Source organism: Temnothorax longispinosus, chromosome 10 (genome assembly GCF_030848805.1).
Source record: "Temnothorax longispinosus isolate EJ_2023e chromosome 10, Tlon_JGU_v1, whole genome shotgun sequence".
Lineage (NCBI taxonomy): Eukaryota > Metazoa > Arthropoda > Insecta > Hymenoptera > Formicidae > Temnothorax > Temnothorax longispinosus.
This window is the reverse complement of record NC_092367.1, coordinates 7,993,717-8,013,751: the sequence shown is the minus strand read 5'-3', so window position 1 is coordinate 8,013,751 and position 20,035 is coordinate 7,993,717. Positions and strand designations below refer to the sequence as shown.

Below are 20,035 nucleotides of genomic sequence, written 5' to 3'. Positions count from 1 at the left end.
AATTAAAGAGCCACAGGCTATTAAAAATGCTCGACGAATAGAAATTTTCATTATTTATCGAGAGATTGCTAAAGGAAAGTTAATAGAAAAGACAAGTTTGCTCATCATTTCTTGTCTATTGAGAAATAAAGATATGAATATTTCAGGAGACTTTGGTTAAAAGATAATCCCTTGAGCGAAATTTTAGCAAAAAGTATTTGTTTGGCATCAAAAGTGTAATGCCTTACGATCAAGACATTATTTATTTGTTTATGTATAATGTATAATGTATAATGTATAAATAAACGCGATTAAAGGAGATTCTTTTAGTGCACATAGTACGATTATAATTACAACATCAGCAAAACACTCAGAATAAGAAAGAAGAATATAAGAATAAGTTATCAGTAAGTTATATAAGAAATTGCCAAAAATATGAAAAATCGCGGAATATTTGAAGTATTTTGAAAGCTGAAATTTATCTTTCTTTTGAAGATATTATTACACATCGATATGTATCGATTGCTGATATGTCGCGCGATATATTCGTCAACAATATTCTCAAGGGATTATATAATAACGATAAAATAATCTAACTGCACATTTAATATCGATTTCTATTTCAAGTTTGAGACCTGGTGGAGCTCCGTGCCTGGCGTAACTTCCGGTGTTAAGCCGCGATTCGTCGTGGACGGCCAGGCGCCGATGAGGCAGTGCCTGCATCCGGAGGCTTGCAACAAGGACATCGAGCTGCCGGAACACTACAACTACTTCCACGATCTCCGGAAGGATTTCGTAGAGTGCTACTCGTCTCACGGGGAGTTATCGACCCTCGGAGTGCAAGAGATGCTGCAATGTATCCTTTCCACGCTTACGTAAAAACTGTCATCGGTCGTCGAGCTGATTTCGTTGCGTATATTTCCTATGTCGTGTCTTTTTACACATTTTTAGTCTCTTTTTCTTTTTCGTTCCGTCTACAATTTGTAACGTTATCTTTGACATCAGTGCCACTGCATGCGACCAATTTAACAATTTATTCATACACATATCAGAAATTTTATTGCGATTTTTCGATATGAATTTTCTCGTCTTCGATTTAGAGGATATCAAGGAAATTGTGGGACAATTTATTTTAGCTAACGATCTCTTTAACCCGTTGCTATTCTCAGACAACAATTACCTCCGAAAAGCGATCTATCGCCACCTCAGATTAGATCCTCAATTTCTTCACGGAAGAATCGGCCGTGGTCGAATAAAATCTCGCTCGGAGCAGTCCGTACTCCAAAGTGTGCTGTGCCAGTTAAGGAATCTCACGCGGTATTGTATGCTAATGCAAATGCGCACGTCCTCGCCCATGATGTATCGGTAACGGTGCTCGGCCGCAGAATGGTATGGCAGTCTCGTGTTCGAGCTTAAGCGGCGTAACGCCGACACGGGCACGTCCGACGAAGAAATTCACCCACGTGTCCGTGGCCGCCTGTGAATTTCCACGTCGGGGACCTTCGCGTCGCGTGGCCGTCAGACGGCGCGACGGAAGTAACACTCGTCGCGATCCCCGACGACGGCATCGGCCGCCCCGAGCGGAGCCAGTAGCGAGTAGTCTCTGCGGTCGTACGGAGTACGAGCACACGTGTCGCTGCCATCCGCGGACTCAAACGCGATCGTGACGAATTCTCTGGCCGTCTCTGCCTGATCTGCGACGTGTCTGAATTGTCGCGGATTGGATTAGAAAAGATCAAAACCTTCTGGAGTGACGGACTCTTCCTGAGCTTTAATTTAAGGCTTGACGCGCCTTAAATTAAATCGGAATCGAAGCCGCGGACAGGTACGTTTTCGTTCCGCGTCTGCCTGCGGGCCGGGGTGAAAAGATAACTGGAACATCTGATTAATTGCATTCGAAGAGTCGTTTGAAAAATAAGATTCCGTTATCAACCGCGCCTCAAGCTTGATACGGGGAGATCTTTTAATCTCACATGTTAATTAAATTAATCGCGATTTTTATTTATTTATAAAGGTGACGTTTGATTCGATAAAGACGTATCTCGTATTCATTTTATTCGCGGATGAAATTTATCTCGATACTTGCGTCCTAACGGCGAATAGTAATGCGGTCTCCCGGTTCTCTCGATTCATCTCACTCCTGTTCTACGACAACGCGAGGACATCGTGCTCGTTGTGCCGAATGCACTTCCATTTGTAATGGAGATTTGAATCGCGAAGTTGAGAAGAGATTTCCAAGAAGTCAGAGGTAATAAGAAGCGCGCCCGAATGAGACGACTGTCGCTCCAGTCTTCAAATCCGATCTCGATGCACGTCGGGTGCCAGTCTTTTTTTTATATCCAGCATGCGTCGTGCCGTATCTACCTGGCACTAATAAAACAAGACCACCTGCGCCGTCTGAGACATATGTGTACGAATATGCATGTATGCATATCGATCGACTCACTCGTTCACCTGTTCCAATGCGAGCCGCGTTCGAGATTAGCCGGACTTCGGTTCTCTACATTCCTCTCACGAACACGCGCATATCTACTCGTGCAGATTCGCGATATTTGCACATTCGACGTGATTTACGTTAAGGTGGAAATTTGATCGTAGATTAGCCATTTGCATTCAATGTCAGTGTTATATAAATGTTAGTTAAACATTAATTTCATTTTTTTTTTAAATATCTCCTTGAAAATTGTGAACTTGTGATATCACAGAATCGCATTTTTTTTGCCGTCCTCGTTTATCTAACTGATGCTAATTAACGTCTTTTCATTACTTTTATCACGATTAAAGACTTTCGTTCCCGAGTGACACTGATAAGGATGAATATATTATCAAGTGCACGTGTAATATTTTTAATATTTTGTCTTATGTTTGTAGTTTAAGATAAAAAGAGAATCACGAATGTAAAGGGCCAGTTTTTCCTATATCGAACTAGAGGTCTAATACTATATCTTATCGTCGTTTCTAGGCAAAAAGTGCGTAGCAGAATTAACGTGTTCGTAGTGGGAGAATGGACGATTCATTCAGGAACTCGCACGAGTGAAATATTCTTCCTCGTCTCTCTCAAGAGTGTCGGAATGCGGGTTCGATTTCTACGTCTCTCCCCCTGTCGTGCGCCCCAAGTAGGGCACATTTTCGGATCGTTCGCGGCTGTGGAAAAGATCGTGAGCGAGGAAAAAGGAACGTCGCATTTTACAATCAATAATGACCAGATGACTTGAGAGAAAACCTCCGCGAGGCGATGCCGTCTTATCGGGACGTGGTTTAAAGGTCAGCTCCGCGATGAAGATATCGGTAACAGGCCAGTGACGAGCGAGAACGTCACGTGTATATAAATATGTATACGCTTATATAAATATATTATTATGTTTCTTTCCTCTTTTCCGCGACGGCCCTAGTTTCCGATTAGGTGCTCGATATCAATCTCTATACGTAATCCGTGCTTACACGTCATATGCGTATTACCTGGTCATTATGAGAGCGCTCGTTTATTTGTAGTTTGTAAACAACGGAGTATGGAACGTTCTTTGTATCGTTCGTTTACGCTCTATCGGTGTAACATTGTTTACCAAACTGCTGTTCTTCCACTCGCCCGCCTCTGGCACGCTCGAAGTTTCTAACTCACGTCGTACTCGCGAGAAAATCTACGTATCTCGATCAAATACGCAGGAAATTTTATTTATATACTATTACTATACGTATATACTTTTTCTCTCTCTCATTATCGTTATGTAAGGTCTGTATAATCGCTAGGGTCACATGCAGAGTGGCACCGATGTCATTTATAATCGAGGAGTGCGCACGAAAAAGGAAACCTCATGAAAGATATGAAGTATATTAATTTATATGAATTATTGTTTTTTATATTCTCAGATTATTTCGAAGTCTTATCTTTCCAGATTGCGTTTTTATACGTTCTCTAATAAGTTCGTTGAAAGAAGGCGGAGTTTCAAGCTTTTACGACCTTTTTCTCCAAAGACTATTCAATTATAAGATACATTCTTTTTTTTCACCGTAAATTTCACAATCGTATTGGAATGCATAGTTTGACGACTAGAAGAGAGACGCGTGAGACACGCCTGAAAATAAGAGCCACGTACGATTGCCACTTCTGGTAAATTTGAGTCAGCGCACGGCGCAAAGATCGCGGGAGCTCTAGTTTGAAGTTACGCTTTAAAATTTCGCCTTTCTTACGAACTTATCGTGAGCGAGTCGTTTTGCCTCTCGATTCGCGTTATCAGAATCGAGATTTGATTGTTTACCCGAACACAGATTTCTCCTTGACAGTTAAAAATCAGATTTCGGACTGCCGCCAGATACCGATAATGATTTTCACGTCAAAGAGATACAGGACATGGTCAGCGTGGTACAGAGGATGATCAAGGACGGTAAGCCAATAAATATCGGAAATTCTACAGCTGTAGTATGCATATCTACCGACGTGAGGAATATGCGCTCAGGAAAAATATATTGGACGTCTCGAAATTTAGAGGGAAAAAAATGGAAAACAAGATTCGGTTGGTGTAATCCGTATAATCCTGAAGATTACGAATCTTATCAACCTTCTGAAACGGATGAAGAAGGTCTTGGTCCTTAAAATGTCTGGACTTGGCAGCGCATATTCTTCTTCTCGCTTCTATCTCTTTCTCTCTCGTGAGAGAGATAAGAACTCTGGCGCGTGCACGGTGTGGCGTTTCTGTACGGATTTCTCCAAATAATATGCAATATGTTTACGCTCGACAACGAGATGGCCTTGGAGGTCGCGATTGCGCCGCTGATTAAGTCGCTCTCGTCAAGGAGTCCAGTTTCCTCCGAGCTCAAGTCAGTCTCCTCTCCGGAGAAGCTCGCCGATCTCGCGAGGAATGTCGTGCGTTCTCTCGAGATCTCACACTGTTGGACAAAGCTCGTTTGAGTTTCGAGATTCAGCAGTCTTTGATCGATTAACTGTCTTATACACGAACGCACATTCTCTTTCTAGTTCGCAAGCGAGCGCAGGTCAAGCCAGGCATACGTTCTAAACAGCGTAACGGCTTTCTTATCTACAGTGATACTCAACCTGAGAGCCAATACACTTGCTAATACACGCGCGTTAACGCGTGTTATCGTGATAATACGCGCGTGAGAAGAAAGGAGAGGAAGATGAATTGCGTTTTTGACATCGCTCCATCTTTCAGTCTGCCCTATTGACAGAAACGCTACGCGCTTAATAGTTACGGTAACTATATACACGCTGTTAAATTCGTAGTGTCAAATTAAACTCAATTTGAGTCATTTTTAACCATTCTTAAGTTGCCTTTGCTCTTACTCAATATGTCGTTAATTTAATTAAATCATTATTGTAATAATAGATACTATTTTGTGTTAAAATATTAAATTTCGACACACATGGTGGTTATTAAAAGTAACGAAATAATGTTATTCAACTCAAGATATTGGTTCAAATTTCATCTTTATTAAAATTTAATTTTAATTATTAATTTTATTTTTTTATTAATTATTAAATTATTAAATATAAATGTTAAATATTAATTTAACAGTGCAGCTGGATTAAATTCAAAAGGTTCTATACGATCGGATCTTCAGTTTTCGTTACAATTATCGCAGATTCGTTGCATGACAGTTGGAAAGAATGTTTGCAAAATGTGATTTTTTGATCTCGTCGAAATTACAAGATATAAATAAGAGGATTCATTTCATTTGAAAAACTTTTGGATACGTATTTAGGTAAATATATCATGTAGACGGTATTTTTGATGAGCGATATTCTCAATCTTTCGATTTTTCTGATGCTCATCTCGAGAATTTCAGATAAGTGCGAAGCTTACTTGGGACTAAACAAGGAAACGGCGATCGATTCGCATTTCACAAGAAACGAATTTCTACTTGTCGACAGCGCACATTTTGCCGAGGCCGCGAATCGAATGATCGTTTCGTGCAGGTATGAGAAATCGGAGACTAACCGGCGGGTATAGGGTTACGGAAAGGAAATGCATAAGCGCAAGTTTAGAAGACATATTGCGCATTGTCGCCGATAATACTCGGGTTGGCGAGGCAGTCCTGGTCATTTTTTTCTCCTTGTGTAGATTTTGTATGCGGAATCACGGCCCCACTGTTACGCATGAGCGTGATATTTTAGTGTTGGGAAAGGTGAAACACTGTTTTCTCGATCAAGTCTTATTCAGGCAAGCGAGATTACAGTAATGCGCTGAGTCGAGGGTTCGTTCATTATGAATTACTGACGAAAACTGAGCTCGAGATGGGTCTTTGCTTAGTCTTTAGAGGACCGCGAGACGTTATAATGTCTCGAAATCGGTGTCACATTTTGCAACGGATGTTAAACATATTTTCTTAGAGCAAGTTAGATTTTCGTGAATTAAGAAAGAAAGGTTTTCGGACCTCCACAAAGATTAAAAAATAGGGCAGTAAGATAATGAATATTATAATTAAATAATACAACGTATACCTATAAATTCCTAATAAAACGTTCTAATATCAAAAGTAAATATTAATTCGCTTTGGAAAGGAAAATGTAGAATTTCTAGAAAAGAGGATTAGAATTGTGTAAGAATCAGTAATTGAGAAAGGGGTAGATATAAGTCTTATCATTATAATGTCGGACGATTTCGAAAGAGTTAGGAAACTACGTTCTATCTTTATGAGGTTGCAACATGGATAGCGGAAGATTTAATATTATATTAAGATTATGATACTTTTGAAGCATCATTTGATGGAGAATTACTTCGAAAAAGCTTCGAGAATATATTATAGTAATCTAAAAATTCTACGATAGCAATTGTGCAACACGTAACAAAATTCGGTAAACAAAATGTTAAAACAGTCGCCAGAAATTTATTATTTCGTAACCATTTAAAATTTAAATGGTCTTTCTTTAAAATTTCAAACAAATTCTGCTCGACAGTTTCGACAGTGAATCTGTCATCACATTCCCCGTCAGCAGATTCTGTTACATTTCTTCACATTCTGTTGACAGAATTTAGACACTGCAAAATTTGCTTCCGACGGATTTGACTATCCTGAAAATTAGTTCGTCGCATTTTTTTTCGTACTTTTTTGCATACCGCCCGGCGAGCGGCGAAGACCGAAAGAAGAGGAGGAAAAAGAAGAGAAAGAGAGTACAGAAAGTGTAGCTAGCGAAGCGAAAGCGAATACGCGTGTGCGACGGACTAACCGGTGGTTCATATTTCATATGGTTCACGTTGTTTACACGCGACGCGTCCCACGCTCTTCTGTGGTGGACATACCTCTCGATTCACGTGGATTCGCGTTCTCAGCTTCGATCGGCGATTTCGTCGAAGGGGAACTACTCGAAGGATCGCCTCTTCGCGAACAGTATCGATCCCGAATCGATCGATGAAGAACGTTTATTGATTTCTGAGGTTAAATCATCATTCATCTTCGTGCGCGCGCGTGTGTGTACGCTTCTTACACGTCACGTTTGTCACACAATTATTCGGCTTCCATTCCTTTCTCTTCTGGACTCCGAGCTGCACCTTCCAGATCACTTTGAAGTGCAGTAGTTAATGAATATTTAATTTTTAATTAATGTACGTCAATTATTGTAGTATAACCGGTGTATAATTGTGCGTTAATTTTCAGGTCACGTTTTTAAGAATCCAGAGGTGGTTAACATCGTCCTGGAACCCGGTATATGGTAAGTTCATGAGTTTCGTACACATAGTTTGTTTGTATATCCAATTTGTGGATTATTTATTGTCGAATAACGATACGTTAACTTGCCTTCAGCTCTAAGGACGAGGAGGTGGACAATGATTGCGTAGTGAGAGCGCGCGGTCTCCCTTGGCAATCCTCAGATCAGGACATCGCCAAGTTTTTTCGCGGACTAAATGTCGCCAAGTAAGTGATTCTCAGATACGTAAAGCAAAACCGATATATACGACTAACGGGAGCCTCGAGCAAGATAAATTAATTGTCTCTCTAACTGTCTTTTTGGTATTTGTGCACAAGCCACGTGGATCTGCGTGAAGCAGGTAACTGAGATAGCCAGTATTTCTATAACGCACTTAGACGCACTTAGGTTTCTGTCATTCTAGTCTCTCTTACGTTGACATAACATAAGCGCGATCTCGAGGAGACCTTCCTACTTGCTTATTAGCTGTTGTACATAATGACGAACATTATATATTCTGGAATCGTGGATCTTGTACGCTGTACCGGATCTATAACTGCGATTCTAAAGATTAGAAATTCTCGTAGAGTGTTCCTAATCTTTGTTGTCTTTACGAATTTTCTAATGACGTAATTACGAATAGAGGAGCTGGTCGCTGCGCGACGATTATACGCTAACATTGGTGTAATAACTTTTTTAGGGGTGGTGTAGCTCTTTGTTTAAGTCCTATGGGAAGGCGTAACGGCGAGGCATTGGTACGGTTTATTAATAAAGAACACAGAGACATGGCGCTGAAGCGGCATAAACATCACATGGGTGCACGATACATAGAGGTATACAAGGCCTCCGGAGAGGATTTTGTTGGCGTTGCTGGTGGTACGAGCGGGGAGGCACACGCTTTTCTGTCACGCGGGGCTCAAGTCATCGTTAGAATGAGGGGCTTGCCGTATGATTGTGTTGCTAAACAAGTGGTACATAATTCGTTTAATGATCTAAGATCTTATTTGCGTATAACGAGCTTCTCGATTACGTATCGTCTATCACTTTTCTACTGTATACACCAGCAGCGATTTCCTTATAGCTGGAATTTTTTCAATCCGGACAAAAACCGTGTCAAGTGTTGGACGGCGAGGACGGTGTGCTGTTTGTAAAGAAACCGGACGGCAGAGCGACGGGTGACGCCTTCGTGTTATTTGCGAAGGAGGAGGACGCGGTGAAAGCCTTGAGCAAGCATAGAGACTGCATCGGCAGTCGCTATATAGAACTTTTTCGAAGCACAACCGCGGAAGTGCAACAGGTAGATCTGAACGTGAATCTCAAGACGATAAGAAACGTGCATTTTTACCTGAATTCCGATTTTGTACAGGTCTTAAATAGGGCGACAGATCCGAAGCAAGTAATACTACCACCACCGCCTATCGCGCAACTTCCACCCTTGCTTCCTCAACATATCATTACGTCCGGTACGCGCAAGGATTGTGTTAGACTTCGTGGTTTACCGTACGAGGCGCTCGTCGAACACATTCTGGAGTTTATGGGTGAACATTCTAAAAATATCGTCTACCAGGGTGTTCACATGGTTTATAATGCTCAGGTAGGTTTCGGTTAACCATACTTATATATATGTGCGGATAATTATTTATTTCGTTTCTCTCTGATCTTCAATTCTGTAATCATTTCACCAGGGCCAACCGTCTGGCGAGGCATTTATCCAAATGGACAGCGAGGCATCGGCATACGCATGTGCGACCCAGCGGCATCACCGGTACATGATCTACGGCAAGAAGCAGCGATACATCGAAGTGTTCCAGTGCAGCGGCGACGACATGAATCTGGTATTGACAGGTGCGGTAACACCGCCGTCGACCAAGGCACTCCTATCACCCGGTACGTTGACCACACAGTCCCCCGCGACCTTCACACATCCGTCTGCGCCAGCACCGGTGCCGGTGCCGGTACCGACCGCGCAGCCGCCGCCGCCACCGCCACCCCTGTGGGACATTCACGCTCTGGTGCAGGCCCAGGCCGCTCAGGCCGTTCAAGCACAGGCTCAGGCGCAAGCGCAGGCCGCCCAGGCGCAGGCTATCAGGAATCAGGACCTATGGCTGATGGCCTTGGCATCGAATCCGTCTCCTACCTCGACCACCCATTCACCCACTTCGGCAGTCGCCGCCGCCGCTGCCGCTGCCGCCGCCACGAGCAAGTCTCTAGCTCTAACGAGCTCGAATCCGGTGGTTCATTCGGCCCAGATACCCTACGCGGTAGGACCCTCGGCGGCAGCGGCAGCTGCCGTCGCGGCCGCTCTCCACGCACCACAGACAAATCCGGCAGCAGCGGCCGCGGCAGCTGCGGCGGCTACGCCGTTTTTGTTCTTCAATGTTCCCCATCATCCCCGTTATCCCTTCTTGCGGGCACCGGCGCCGCATGGGCTGTTAGCGCCTATCATGCCCACCGCGCAGACCTTAAATCCGGCCGCGTTAATGGGTCTAAAGCGAACGTGGGACGCCGCCTTCCCTGCCGACGCGACGGCGGGTAGCGTCGCCGCGAAACGTACGCATGCTTGGCACGCACCAACAGCGGCGTTTCACGCACCAGCCCCAACCGCAGCCCCGGGCTTCCCTTATCCAGCTCAGTTTTATCCCCAGATCTGATGCGCCACTGCGTCGATCTCTAGCTTTTTATAGACTCTTCCTCGTAAGGAGAACGGAAACGATTGCCTCGGTTTCTCCGCAAGAATTTGTTATTCGCGCGGAAGTACGCATGCTACGTGGGAATCGCCGTGTTACGACAATACGACTTTTGACGGATTTATGTACATTCTTAGCGAGTAAGCGTTGTAATTATTCGCGAATATCTACGACATTCCGTTTCGTATTCCGTACAAGTCTGGCAGAACGTCATTTACAACGTTTGTCCAGCTGATGAAGTGTACCTAACGTTTTGGGAATGCTTGGTACAAATTCGGGCGTTACTTACACGACGGTACTTAACTCGCAAGTCGGTTTACTTCTCTTATCCTAATGCATTTAGGCAGCAGAGCTAATTTCGGTAAGCATGTTAGCTGTACTGATAGTGGTATATAAAATTCCATTTTTGGCGTGCGCATACGTTCGTAGTTACGTGTTCATGGAGTACCTATTGAAGAAAACGCTCTTCCACGTGAGCGTAACCAAGTGCCTTATCTAATGCAATGTGAACACGAAGTAATTTGTCTAGCTCTCAAAATTCTATGATCCATACGCGCTCCCTTTTATATACATATACATACAGAGCGTTTCAGAATTATCATAGTGTATACGCAGATTAGTTCTGGGTTTTACCGAAAGCCAGGAATTATTTGAACATTAATATTCTCTGGACATTTTTTATCACAGGCATTTCAACGTATCAAATGTTAAAGTCTGTGTGAGTTCTTCCTTCCATGAGAATAATCATTTGTAAAATTTTGTTAATGTAATATATGATTTCGTAATAATACGTCGCTCGTGCTATCTTGTATTTCAATGATGATGTTATTTAAGCAATTTTGGATATTTATGACTTTAATGTCTGATATTTAACTGGTATCTGTGAAAAAGTGTCCAACGAGAATGCTTATTGTCTCTGAGAGAAGCCTACAAGTGGGTACTATCAGAAATATCCATTTATATATATATATATATACACACTTATATACATATATGTATGCGTATATACATATATTTTTATGAGAATGATTTATATATTTTGCTAGAAATATTTTATTAGTACTAAGTAATATAAAATGGACATTCCATCCAATGTTATATATTCTAAAGTTCTAATTCTCGGACGTATGGTAGATTCTTTTATACGTGGCATCTATTATGCGCATGTATGTTACAATCTGTGTGCAAATAAAATTTTGTCACTAATTATATTATTTGCGAACGAATCACACAGTTCGCTGTTAGTTGGCCTCGTCGTGGATCTATCTCTTTTCCGTCTATCTCTTTCTCTCAAAGGATTGTAACATACAAGCTTTGATAACTAGAAAGTTAATATATGTGAATCAGACCCTACAACAAAGCACATAAGACCTGTTTTGCCCTGTTATTTTATATTTGGGGAAAATCGCGCGCATATATACACACACACACACACACACCTTCGTACACATGGCGTTCACTGCATTTAGTACAATAATATCGTTAATAATCACGCCCACGTACACACATACACGGATGTGATCCAGCACTAATTCCATCGTGTGTGACGGATAATACCTTAGTATACCGAGTATGTGCATTAATAATAATCGGACTTTGGTTTTGGAGAGTATACGATAACGGGGAGCGAAGAAAGCGGAATTAATTTAAAAAAAAAAAAAAAAAAAAAAAACGCCGTCTCTGTATACGCTCTCGCGGCTTGTGATTTAACTGTGGTGTCGGCGGTATTTACTCTTTCAAAGCTGGGCTTACGGCCTAATACCTTTTGTGATAGTGTAGTTGGTGAGATCACACACATTGAGACGGATGGATAGATTTGGTGTATCAGGGAATCGAGCATCGGCTTCGCCGGGAGGATACGCAGCTCGCCGACTTTATTCTCGCGAGGGATGGACCTCGGAGAGATACCTTACGCACTGCCACGCCAAAAAACGGGCTTCCACTGTTCGTAACAAAAACGCGAGAAAAACAAAGAGCCGTGGTCCTCCGGCGAAGCCGATCCTCGAGATCTGTCGCGCGGATCGCAAAATGTTGTTTATTGGTAATTTCACTTCTTTCTCTTGCCACGGTTTTTTTTTTTATATACATATATATGTGTTATTAGAATAGTAGGGGGACATATATAGCTGTAAACACAAACACAGGACGGTCATAATTAGCCCTGTTATATGTCCGCGAGGATATGCGAAAACGATTCTGGCTTGCATGTCGTGTGGTTTCGTGGAGGGATATTATAATTTTCCTCCGGTCGCGTTCCGCGAGCGATCGCGTAATGGATCCGATCTTTTTCTTTCTTTTTTCCCCCCTTTTTTTTCTCCTCGCGCGCGCGGTTACATACATTACGGCGGGTAACTGTCTCTCCGGGCGTCGCGTTTTTTATCCGACAGAAAAAGAAATCGGCCTCTCACGCTCCTTTCTCCCGAACCGCCTCGTAACAAGTTTTCCGTTTTATCTGTCTTTTTTTCGACGCGCGATCCTGCGATTATCTCGCGACGCGGTAGCACTAACGTACAGAATCAACGGTAGCAAAAGTGTGCGTCTTGATGTAATCTTACGTTCTATCTTGTCATAGCGGCCGCTGCGGTAAAGTACCTGTTATTACATTAAACATTCTCGATCCGGTTCTCGGTATTAATAACGTAACTGTTCCAGAAGATAATTTACCTGAGGATAATTGAGGGCCGTTCTGTGAAAAAGAGAAAAGGAAAAGAAAGAAGGAACGGACGTCGAGCACAATTGCACGGTAAAAACGATCGTTCGTTTTAATCTCGGGACGCTAAAGGCGAGATGACCGGCGAGATACCGCGGATGTGAATTTTGGCCACGGGGCCAAGATGAAACGAGAGAGAGACACCGTCAAAGAATATGGAAATCTTCAATCGTGAAGACGCAACTGTAAATTATTATGCCGTTCCGAAGGGCGTCCTGGGATTAAGGAACCGTGGGGTCGTGCATCTTTTTGTCTTTTTTTTTTTAAATATCGGGATTACGTGTCTCCCGACTCTCCCCCCCGGTTGTGTAGCATTAATTGATATTATAGAGATAGCGAGACACGGTGGGATGATGCGAAACGGAAACCGGCGATCGTTCATCGAGGACGGTCGCGCCAACCGGTCGCCCTTCGCATCGTTTCCGTAGGGGAATGCATCTCGGAGTTGTTCTGGCACAAGTGTATGTCAAGAGCGTGAAGGTGTCCTAGCGTTAACGACAATCATTCCCATAATTTCTTCATCTCCCCGCCGATGTCTTCCTCAAGATCTCTTTCATTTTTTCTCTTTCCCCCCCCCCCGTTCCCTCCCCCGAAAGACGTAGGACACGCGCACGCGGTATACACGTGTTTATCCACGCATACGCACACATACATACACACACGTATACACGCGGTGTAACTCTCTTTTTTTTTATCTTCTGTACACACTCTCTGTATATCGATGATTTTATATCGACGGTGAGAACGATCATGTTTAATAAATGTGCCTTGTGGATATATATATCTTTTTGCTTGCCGGGTTGGTGGACTCTTACCCTGATTATATTATGTACCGTCGCACCGGTGGTTGCACTCTTCGCAACGTCGGTCCCGTTGCGCCGTCTCGCTCGCCGCACCGCGAGGCAAGGCGACGCGTATAACTTTAAGCGATCGGGTTTTTAAAGGAGGACGCGTTTCCTCCTTAAACGCCATTTCTACCAATGTAGTTTAACTTCAATCCCGACTTAACTTATCTTTTTATCCAGTTTTCTCCACTTCTAAGAATTGAGAAAAAGATAAAAAGTATAAGTTAAACTGAGATTGAAGTTAATTTACATTGGTAGAAATAGACACTAGACAGCGCCCGGACTCACGAGACCCGCTGAAGATTGCAACCACCACGCGGTATCTTGTTACGTTCTATACATTTTTTTTTTCATTGGGCTCACAGGTATCTTTGGTATCTACAGATCAAATTGGAGATTTCTGTGTCGTAACTCTTAGCTCTCTTTCTCTCATTCATTCTCCTTGTTTTTTTTGTTCTGTCTTTCTTTCTCTTGCGTAAAATTCTCTCTCTCTCTCTCTCCTTCTCTTTTCTTTGTCATTTTTGTACGTGAGTCTTCCCACTTTCTATCTCCAAGCGGAAGACGGATCTCTAAGTGTCTCTCCTCTCCCATCTCGTGATTACCCGCTCTTTCGAGATACTAAAATTCTCGATTTACTCAAGTCGCTACTCAAAAATTACTCTTCAATGTGGTCAATACTTACGAACCGTTGCTTTTTGCCTATGCCGATCATCCCAGCGGCCTGTTAGAGACTAATCTAGCGAATCTACTTATATTCCTCTCATCGTGTTACACGTTTCCTCCCTGTATCCCCGCAAATTGCCCGATGCGATACGAATTCACGTTGAATTGTGCGAAATATACGGCCTGCCGTCCATGTCACGTCTTTGCTCAAACCATGTTTACTCGACGGAATAATTTCAAGTTAATCTGCATGATTTACTATTCATTTTTCAGAATTTTTTAAAGCAACGTTTCTTGAAGTGACACGCAAGTGGGCTGTACTTTCGTCACAAAAAGGCGCACGCAAAAAGGCTTTTTCGTTGGGCAAGAGAGAGAGAAGGAAACGAGAGAGAGAGAGAGAGAGAGGAGAGAGAGAGAGAGAGAAAAGAGCGAAAGAGAGAAAGAAAGGAAGGGTAGAAAGGGAGAGAAAAAGAGAGTGAGAGAGTGCGTGTATCTGGTGATTTGGCAGAGGGGCGAAATCGCAAGTTGGTGCTGCATTACATATTATATATATAAAAAAGGATACATTATATTATCGTGTTACAATGGTGCAGTGTCGATTGCTGTTATGGTAGCGGGACCTACAAATACTAACTTCTGTGCTTCCAGGTAGGCCAAGTCCAAGTCATTATTCCTTTGGATGACTGCGTTCTTGCACGTTCTGAGCACAGTAATCGCGGCACGGGATGATTATTTCTTGGCAACGATCTCAGAGTCTACTTTTATACCTTTAAAAAATAGCGAAAAGGATTGCTTTTGAATTTTTAGGTGGCGGGTAAGTCCAGACACCGGTCCGGCGAAACCGTTTGCTCAAACCGTGCAAGACCAGTCTGATTGAAAGTGAAATCGTGCAGCGTGCGAAGTTAGAAGATCTTAGTGGTTGTTTCATTAAAAATATATACAAACTATCTCACTAATTCACTTTCATAGTGCGAGAGACACGCTGTCGAACATGGTCGACTGTATACTGGCGCATTACTAAATTGAGAACGCTTTGTGTGCTTCTAGAAAACATCTCTGCGGATCTGCACGATGTCACTCGTTGTAATTGTGGAGTGGTTACATAGTGGGCACTCTTCTTTACGTTTGTACATACATAACGGACGATCGTGGGTACTGCGAGTCCCCTTTTTTTTTCTGTCAATGATACTCCAAGTTCGAGACTTACGCGATATTACGATTCGCGAAAGGCTGACCTCGAGTCAGACGATCAGGGGTCAGCAGAAGGGTTCGCGAATCGCAAAAAATCTTACGAGCACGACCGCGTTTTTCCTTTCACTCGCGTTGCTCTAACTAAGCCGATCGAGCGGATCATTTCGATCGAACGTTGAATGTCGTTCTCTTTCTTTCTTCCTTAGGGGGCACGATGTTGCCACCACCGACCGTGGCGATATTTCCGCCTGCGGCCGCGATGTTGCCCCGCGGCCCGCCGCAATTTGCGACGCCGTATCCGCCGCCCATCTTCTACTGGCCTTATCCCTCGCCGCCGGTCAGCCCGACCAATTATTACACCCCCGCGAGCGTCGGCGGTATCGCGCAGATTCCTCAGCAAGCTGCTTTGGTGAGTAAAGCCTTGTCTTCTCAAAATCAAAAGCGACCGTATATCTCTTATAACTTATCGTCTACTTATTTTTATAAATTAATTCTAATGAAAAGGCATAAATTATCCAGCATCTACAAATTAAAACTGATTAATAAAAGCTTTTTCAAAATAAAGATTGAAACTTTAAACTGCTTTACTTGTCAAGACGAGACACCGCATGTTCAACTTGTATTAGCTTTTTTGTTAATGACCAATTTGTTTGCGAACACGGTTTTTCGTTCCTAGTTAAAACTAGATAAATTGTGTGATCTCAGTTGGCGCCAGCTGAATGTCTGCAATTAGCACCCGGGGCAACGACGCTGCCAACGTCCACGGCCACGGGACCCGACGCGCGTATCGAAGCATATCTACCACGAGTGGAGCTGGATAAACGCATGGCCGCGCTGCCTCCACCGCAGACCGAGTGCAATCCCTTCGTTGAAGTTTTCATGGTTTGATCTCCTCGGCTGGACCCTCTTGCCCGTCCCGGTTCCTTGCCTCGTAGACGCGCGATTCCCCTCGAGTCGGCGAGACGAGCGGTCTCGACGCTTAGGACCGACTAAAATGGGGGTCGCGCGAGAAAAGACCGTTGTTTCAGGGACACCCACGCGAATCCTTGAGAGAACGGTCCCCGTCCTCGTCGTCGTCATCGTCGACTAGGGGCTTAGCGATATTTTTCACACGAGAATTTTTCGTACGAACCACGTACGTAGACCTAGACATACACGGCAAAGTGCAAATGCAAAAGCGTAATTTCCCCCCCTACGCGTTTACCCGAAAGAAATCCTCGCCACGTAAATTTTCGACGCGCCGGCCGCGAGAGCGACGCGTTTCTTTCTAGTCTAGAGATAGATAGGAGCCGTTGTGGCGCGATGCACAGCGGCGTCATTTCTCTCTCGTCGTTTGTTCCGATTTCCCCTCCTCTGGGGATGAGACGAACCGCGTATCGCGTTTTCCTCCTTTTATTCCCCCTATTTTTCGTTTTATTTCTTTTACCATGTTACATTCTTATCATTCCCGTTGCGAGATGACGGCAATTGGACTTCGATCCTCGCGTACTTTTGTCCGCGTCGAGCTGAAAGAGCTCGACGGAATAGATATATATATATTTTGAGCAACCGACTCGCACGCGTCTCGGGTTTATATATTATATATACAAATTACGCATTAAATAGATTGTAAATAATAATTATATATACCAATTGGACAATGTTTGAGGATGTAGCCCGCGCCGCGTACTAGCGTCAGCAATCATCGTTCAAAACGCGTCCCGATTTCTATCGAATACCGCGGACGGTATCTAGAATCGAGCTTGGAACTACGTCTCGTTAGTTTTCTCTTTCAAATTTTACGTACGACTTGTTTTACGAATATTACTTAATTTAATTTTTAAAGTTTGAAGATGAGAATTTAATATATATATATAAATATTATATATATGTTTCATCGGTCGTTTGTCTCGTCGTTCGACTATGAATTGTTGAATTCGCGTCGCGCCTTCTTTTCGTTTTCTTCTTTCCGAATCGCGCGTTCTCATTGTCTTTCAATATGCGTAACGCTGTCGAACGACGACGGCGCTCGTTTCTCACGTTAAAACAGCAAATATTACAAAAGTCTTCCGTTAGTCTTTCGTTTCCCGCTCCAGAGAGCAAATTTCACGTGTCCCGTTCGTTAATCCGCGTCATCACTATCGATCTTAGAGATATATCGACACATATTAATCAACGATCAGCACATTAGCGTACAGTTTACACTTTTACGATACGACAAATGCGTAGGAGTATGTAGACGTAAGTGAAATATCATAATGTCGTTCGCCGAATTTACAAACTCGTTAAAGATACGGCTGCGACAGATTAGCCGGCCTGTATTAGCTCAACTACACGATTATTCCGGACTCGCGGACGACGAGCCCGGGCAAATTGACTTCGCCGGGGCCGGTGGAATTCGATTACTTTCTTCCCCCGCCCTCGCGGAAAGTCGCGATATTAATTGCCGAGGTTTAATTAAGGCGCACGTGTATCGACTTGCGTGCCAAAAGTTTCCTTCGATTCAAATCGTCAGATTTGTCGGGTCACACGGATAAAAACGAGACGAGGCAGATAATAATAATAATAAAAAAAAGGAAAACATTTATCTTGAGAAGGGACGAAGCGAGAATATTTCACAATGAGACCGTTATCATTTTCATCGCGGAACAAATTGTATGTTACAATTTTATTCGTCTCGATACAGAGATAATGTATTTCTAAGCAAACGCTTCAATATGAGGCGAATTGTATTTCATTGTAAAAGGTCTCACTGTGAAATACAATTTGTTTCATCTTGAAGCGTTTGTTTAGAAATGCATTATCTTCACATCAAGACAAATAAAATTGTAACGTACAATTTGTTCCATGATGAAGAAAAGAAATATTTTCTGTAATTTTCTATAGCTTCTTTAGCTTACAATTCGCTTCGTATTGAAGTGTTTACTCAGAAGTACGCTATATCGAGACGAATAATATCGTAGCATGCAATTTGTTTCATGGTGAAAATGATAATAATGATAAAGAAACGAACTATATAAACTTCCAATATCCATTTTCTATAACTTCTTTGCCAGATCGGCTGGCGATATGTCCTTCGCTCCTGCTCGCTGCGACGTTTTTATCCGTGCGGTCCATTCCGCTTTGCTCAAACGCAACGAAAGTGAAACGAAATCACGCGCGAACGATTCGTCCTGGCGCGTGGTCCTTCTTCGCTCCTCTTTAGTCTCTTAACGGCAATCTCGCGACTTTGTCGCGCTTCAATGCTCCGATCCTGACGAGCGCGATTTAGGCATGCGACCTCCGGGACTCGGATGCGGCTTCTTGTCCTCTCCGGGTGCTCGCTCGCCGTGCCGTCGTTACCGTACGTGTGATCACGCACGACTGGTGCAATAGTTGATAATCGCCTCGTGGTAATTCGTGCAATAGAGATCAAGGCAGGTGCGCCTCCGGTGCTGAGGAACGACTCGAGTCGAGTCGCCTGGCTTGACCGACGTCGACTTTGCCGAGCGAACACTTAATTTTCCTCTCTACGTTGATATATTGTTATATTATTACTAGAAATAGTTAATACCGAGATATATACGTTATATATATATGATAGGAAAGGAAACTGTAGACAATAGTCTCCTTCGCGAGTAACTTGTCTATCGCTAATGAAACCGGGCGCACAATGCCCGGTGCTCATTTGATTGCTTGCACCGCGCGTTGATGCTGATAATTACAATCAAGTTATCTCTTACTCGTTGCACATACGCGTCTTTGTAAGTAACGCGTATACCGCTATCCAAATGCATCCGTAAGCAACGGAGGTACCTGACTGGGCGATCTCGAGATGAGCCTCCTCTTATATATAGATATAATAGAAAGAATTGTGTATATATATACATATACATATATATATACACCCACAAGCGCACACCTATGAATTACATATCTGTAACGTTGTAAGATTATGTTATGTCTACCAGCCGAAGAAATGTGCGCCGCGTCCCAAGGGCGCGGCGGAAAGTCGGAGTGGAGCCGTTTCGCTGATACGTAAAATCGCGTCGGTGCCACATCGAGTGTGGCACCCGCGGAATTTCTTCGTCGATCGTGTTGTCAGACGTAGAAAGAATCTCCCAATGCCAATGTTCGTTTCAGCGGTCCGAGAAAAAACGGCTGCGACGAATAGTAAACCTGATATTTAATTATGTTATCTTGACGATATTAATATTAATATATTCGATATTGTTTTGAAGCGCTTACGTTGTTCCTTACCGGAGACACTTATCCCATATATTCCTAGCGCGATCACCTATTTTCGAGATCAACGGTCGTTTCCTGAAAGCGATAGAGAGTTTGCAACTGAAAAAGATTA

The 20,035-nt window shown here is 43.2% G+C and overlaps 1 protein-coding gene across 2 annotated transcripts in view; it reads left to right on the top strand.

Moving 5' to 3' along the window:
• The window catches only part of LOC139821018 (RNA-binding protein fusilli-like), a 34,327-nt gene extending 14,412 nt beyond the window's left edge, over positions 1–19,915 (top strand). The window contains exons 3-12 of one of the 2 annotated variants that reach the window (XM_071791720.1): positions 607–835; positions 4,272–4,361; positions 7,591–7,645; positions 7,738–7,848; positions 8,322–8,592; positions 8,703–8,918; positions 8,988–9,215; positions 9,307–9,508; positions 15,924–16,126; positions 16,423–19,915. In XM_071791720.1, coding sequence (XP_071647821.1) covers positions 607–835; positions 4,272–4,361; positions 7,591–7,645; positions 7,738–7,848; positions 8,322–8,592; positions 8,703–8,918; positions 8,988–9,215; positions 9,307–9,508; positions 15,924–16,126; positions 16,423–16,605 — 1,788 coding nt within the window. In that variant the 3' untranslated portion in view covers positions 16,606–19,915. Of the gene's footprint in view, positions 1–606; positions 836–4,271; positions 4,362–7,590; positions 7,646–7,737; positions 7,849–8,321; positions 8,593–8,702; positions 8,919–8,987; positions 9,216–9,306; positions 13,796–15,923; positions 16,127–16,422 lie in introns of those variants that run through there. The other variant, XM_071791719.1, reaches the window with a different exon arrangement.
• Positions 19,916–20,035: the final 120 nt, after the last annotated feature.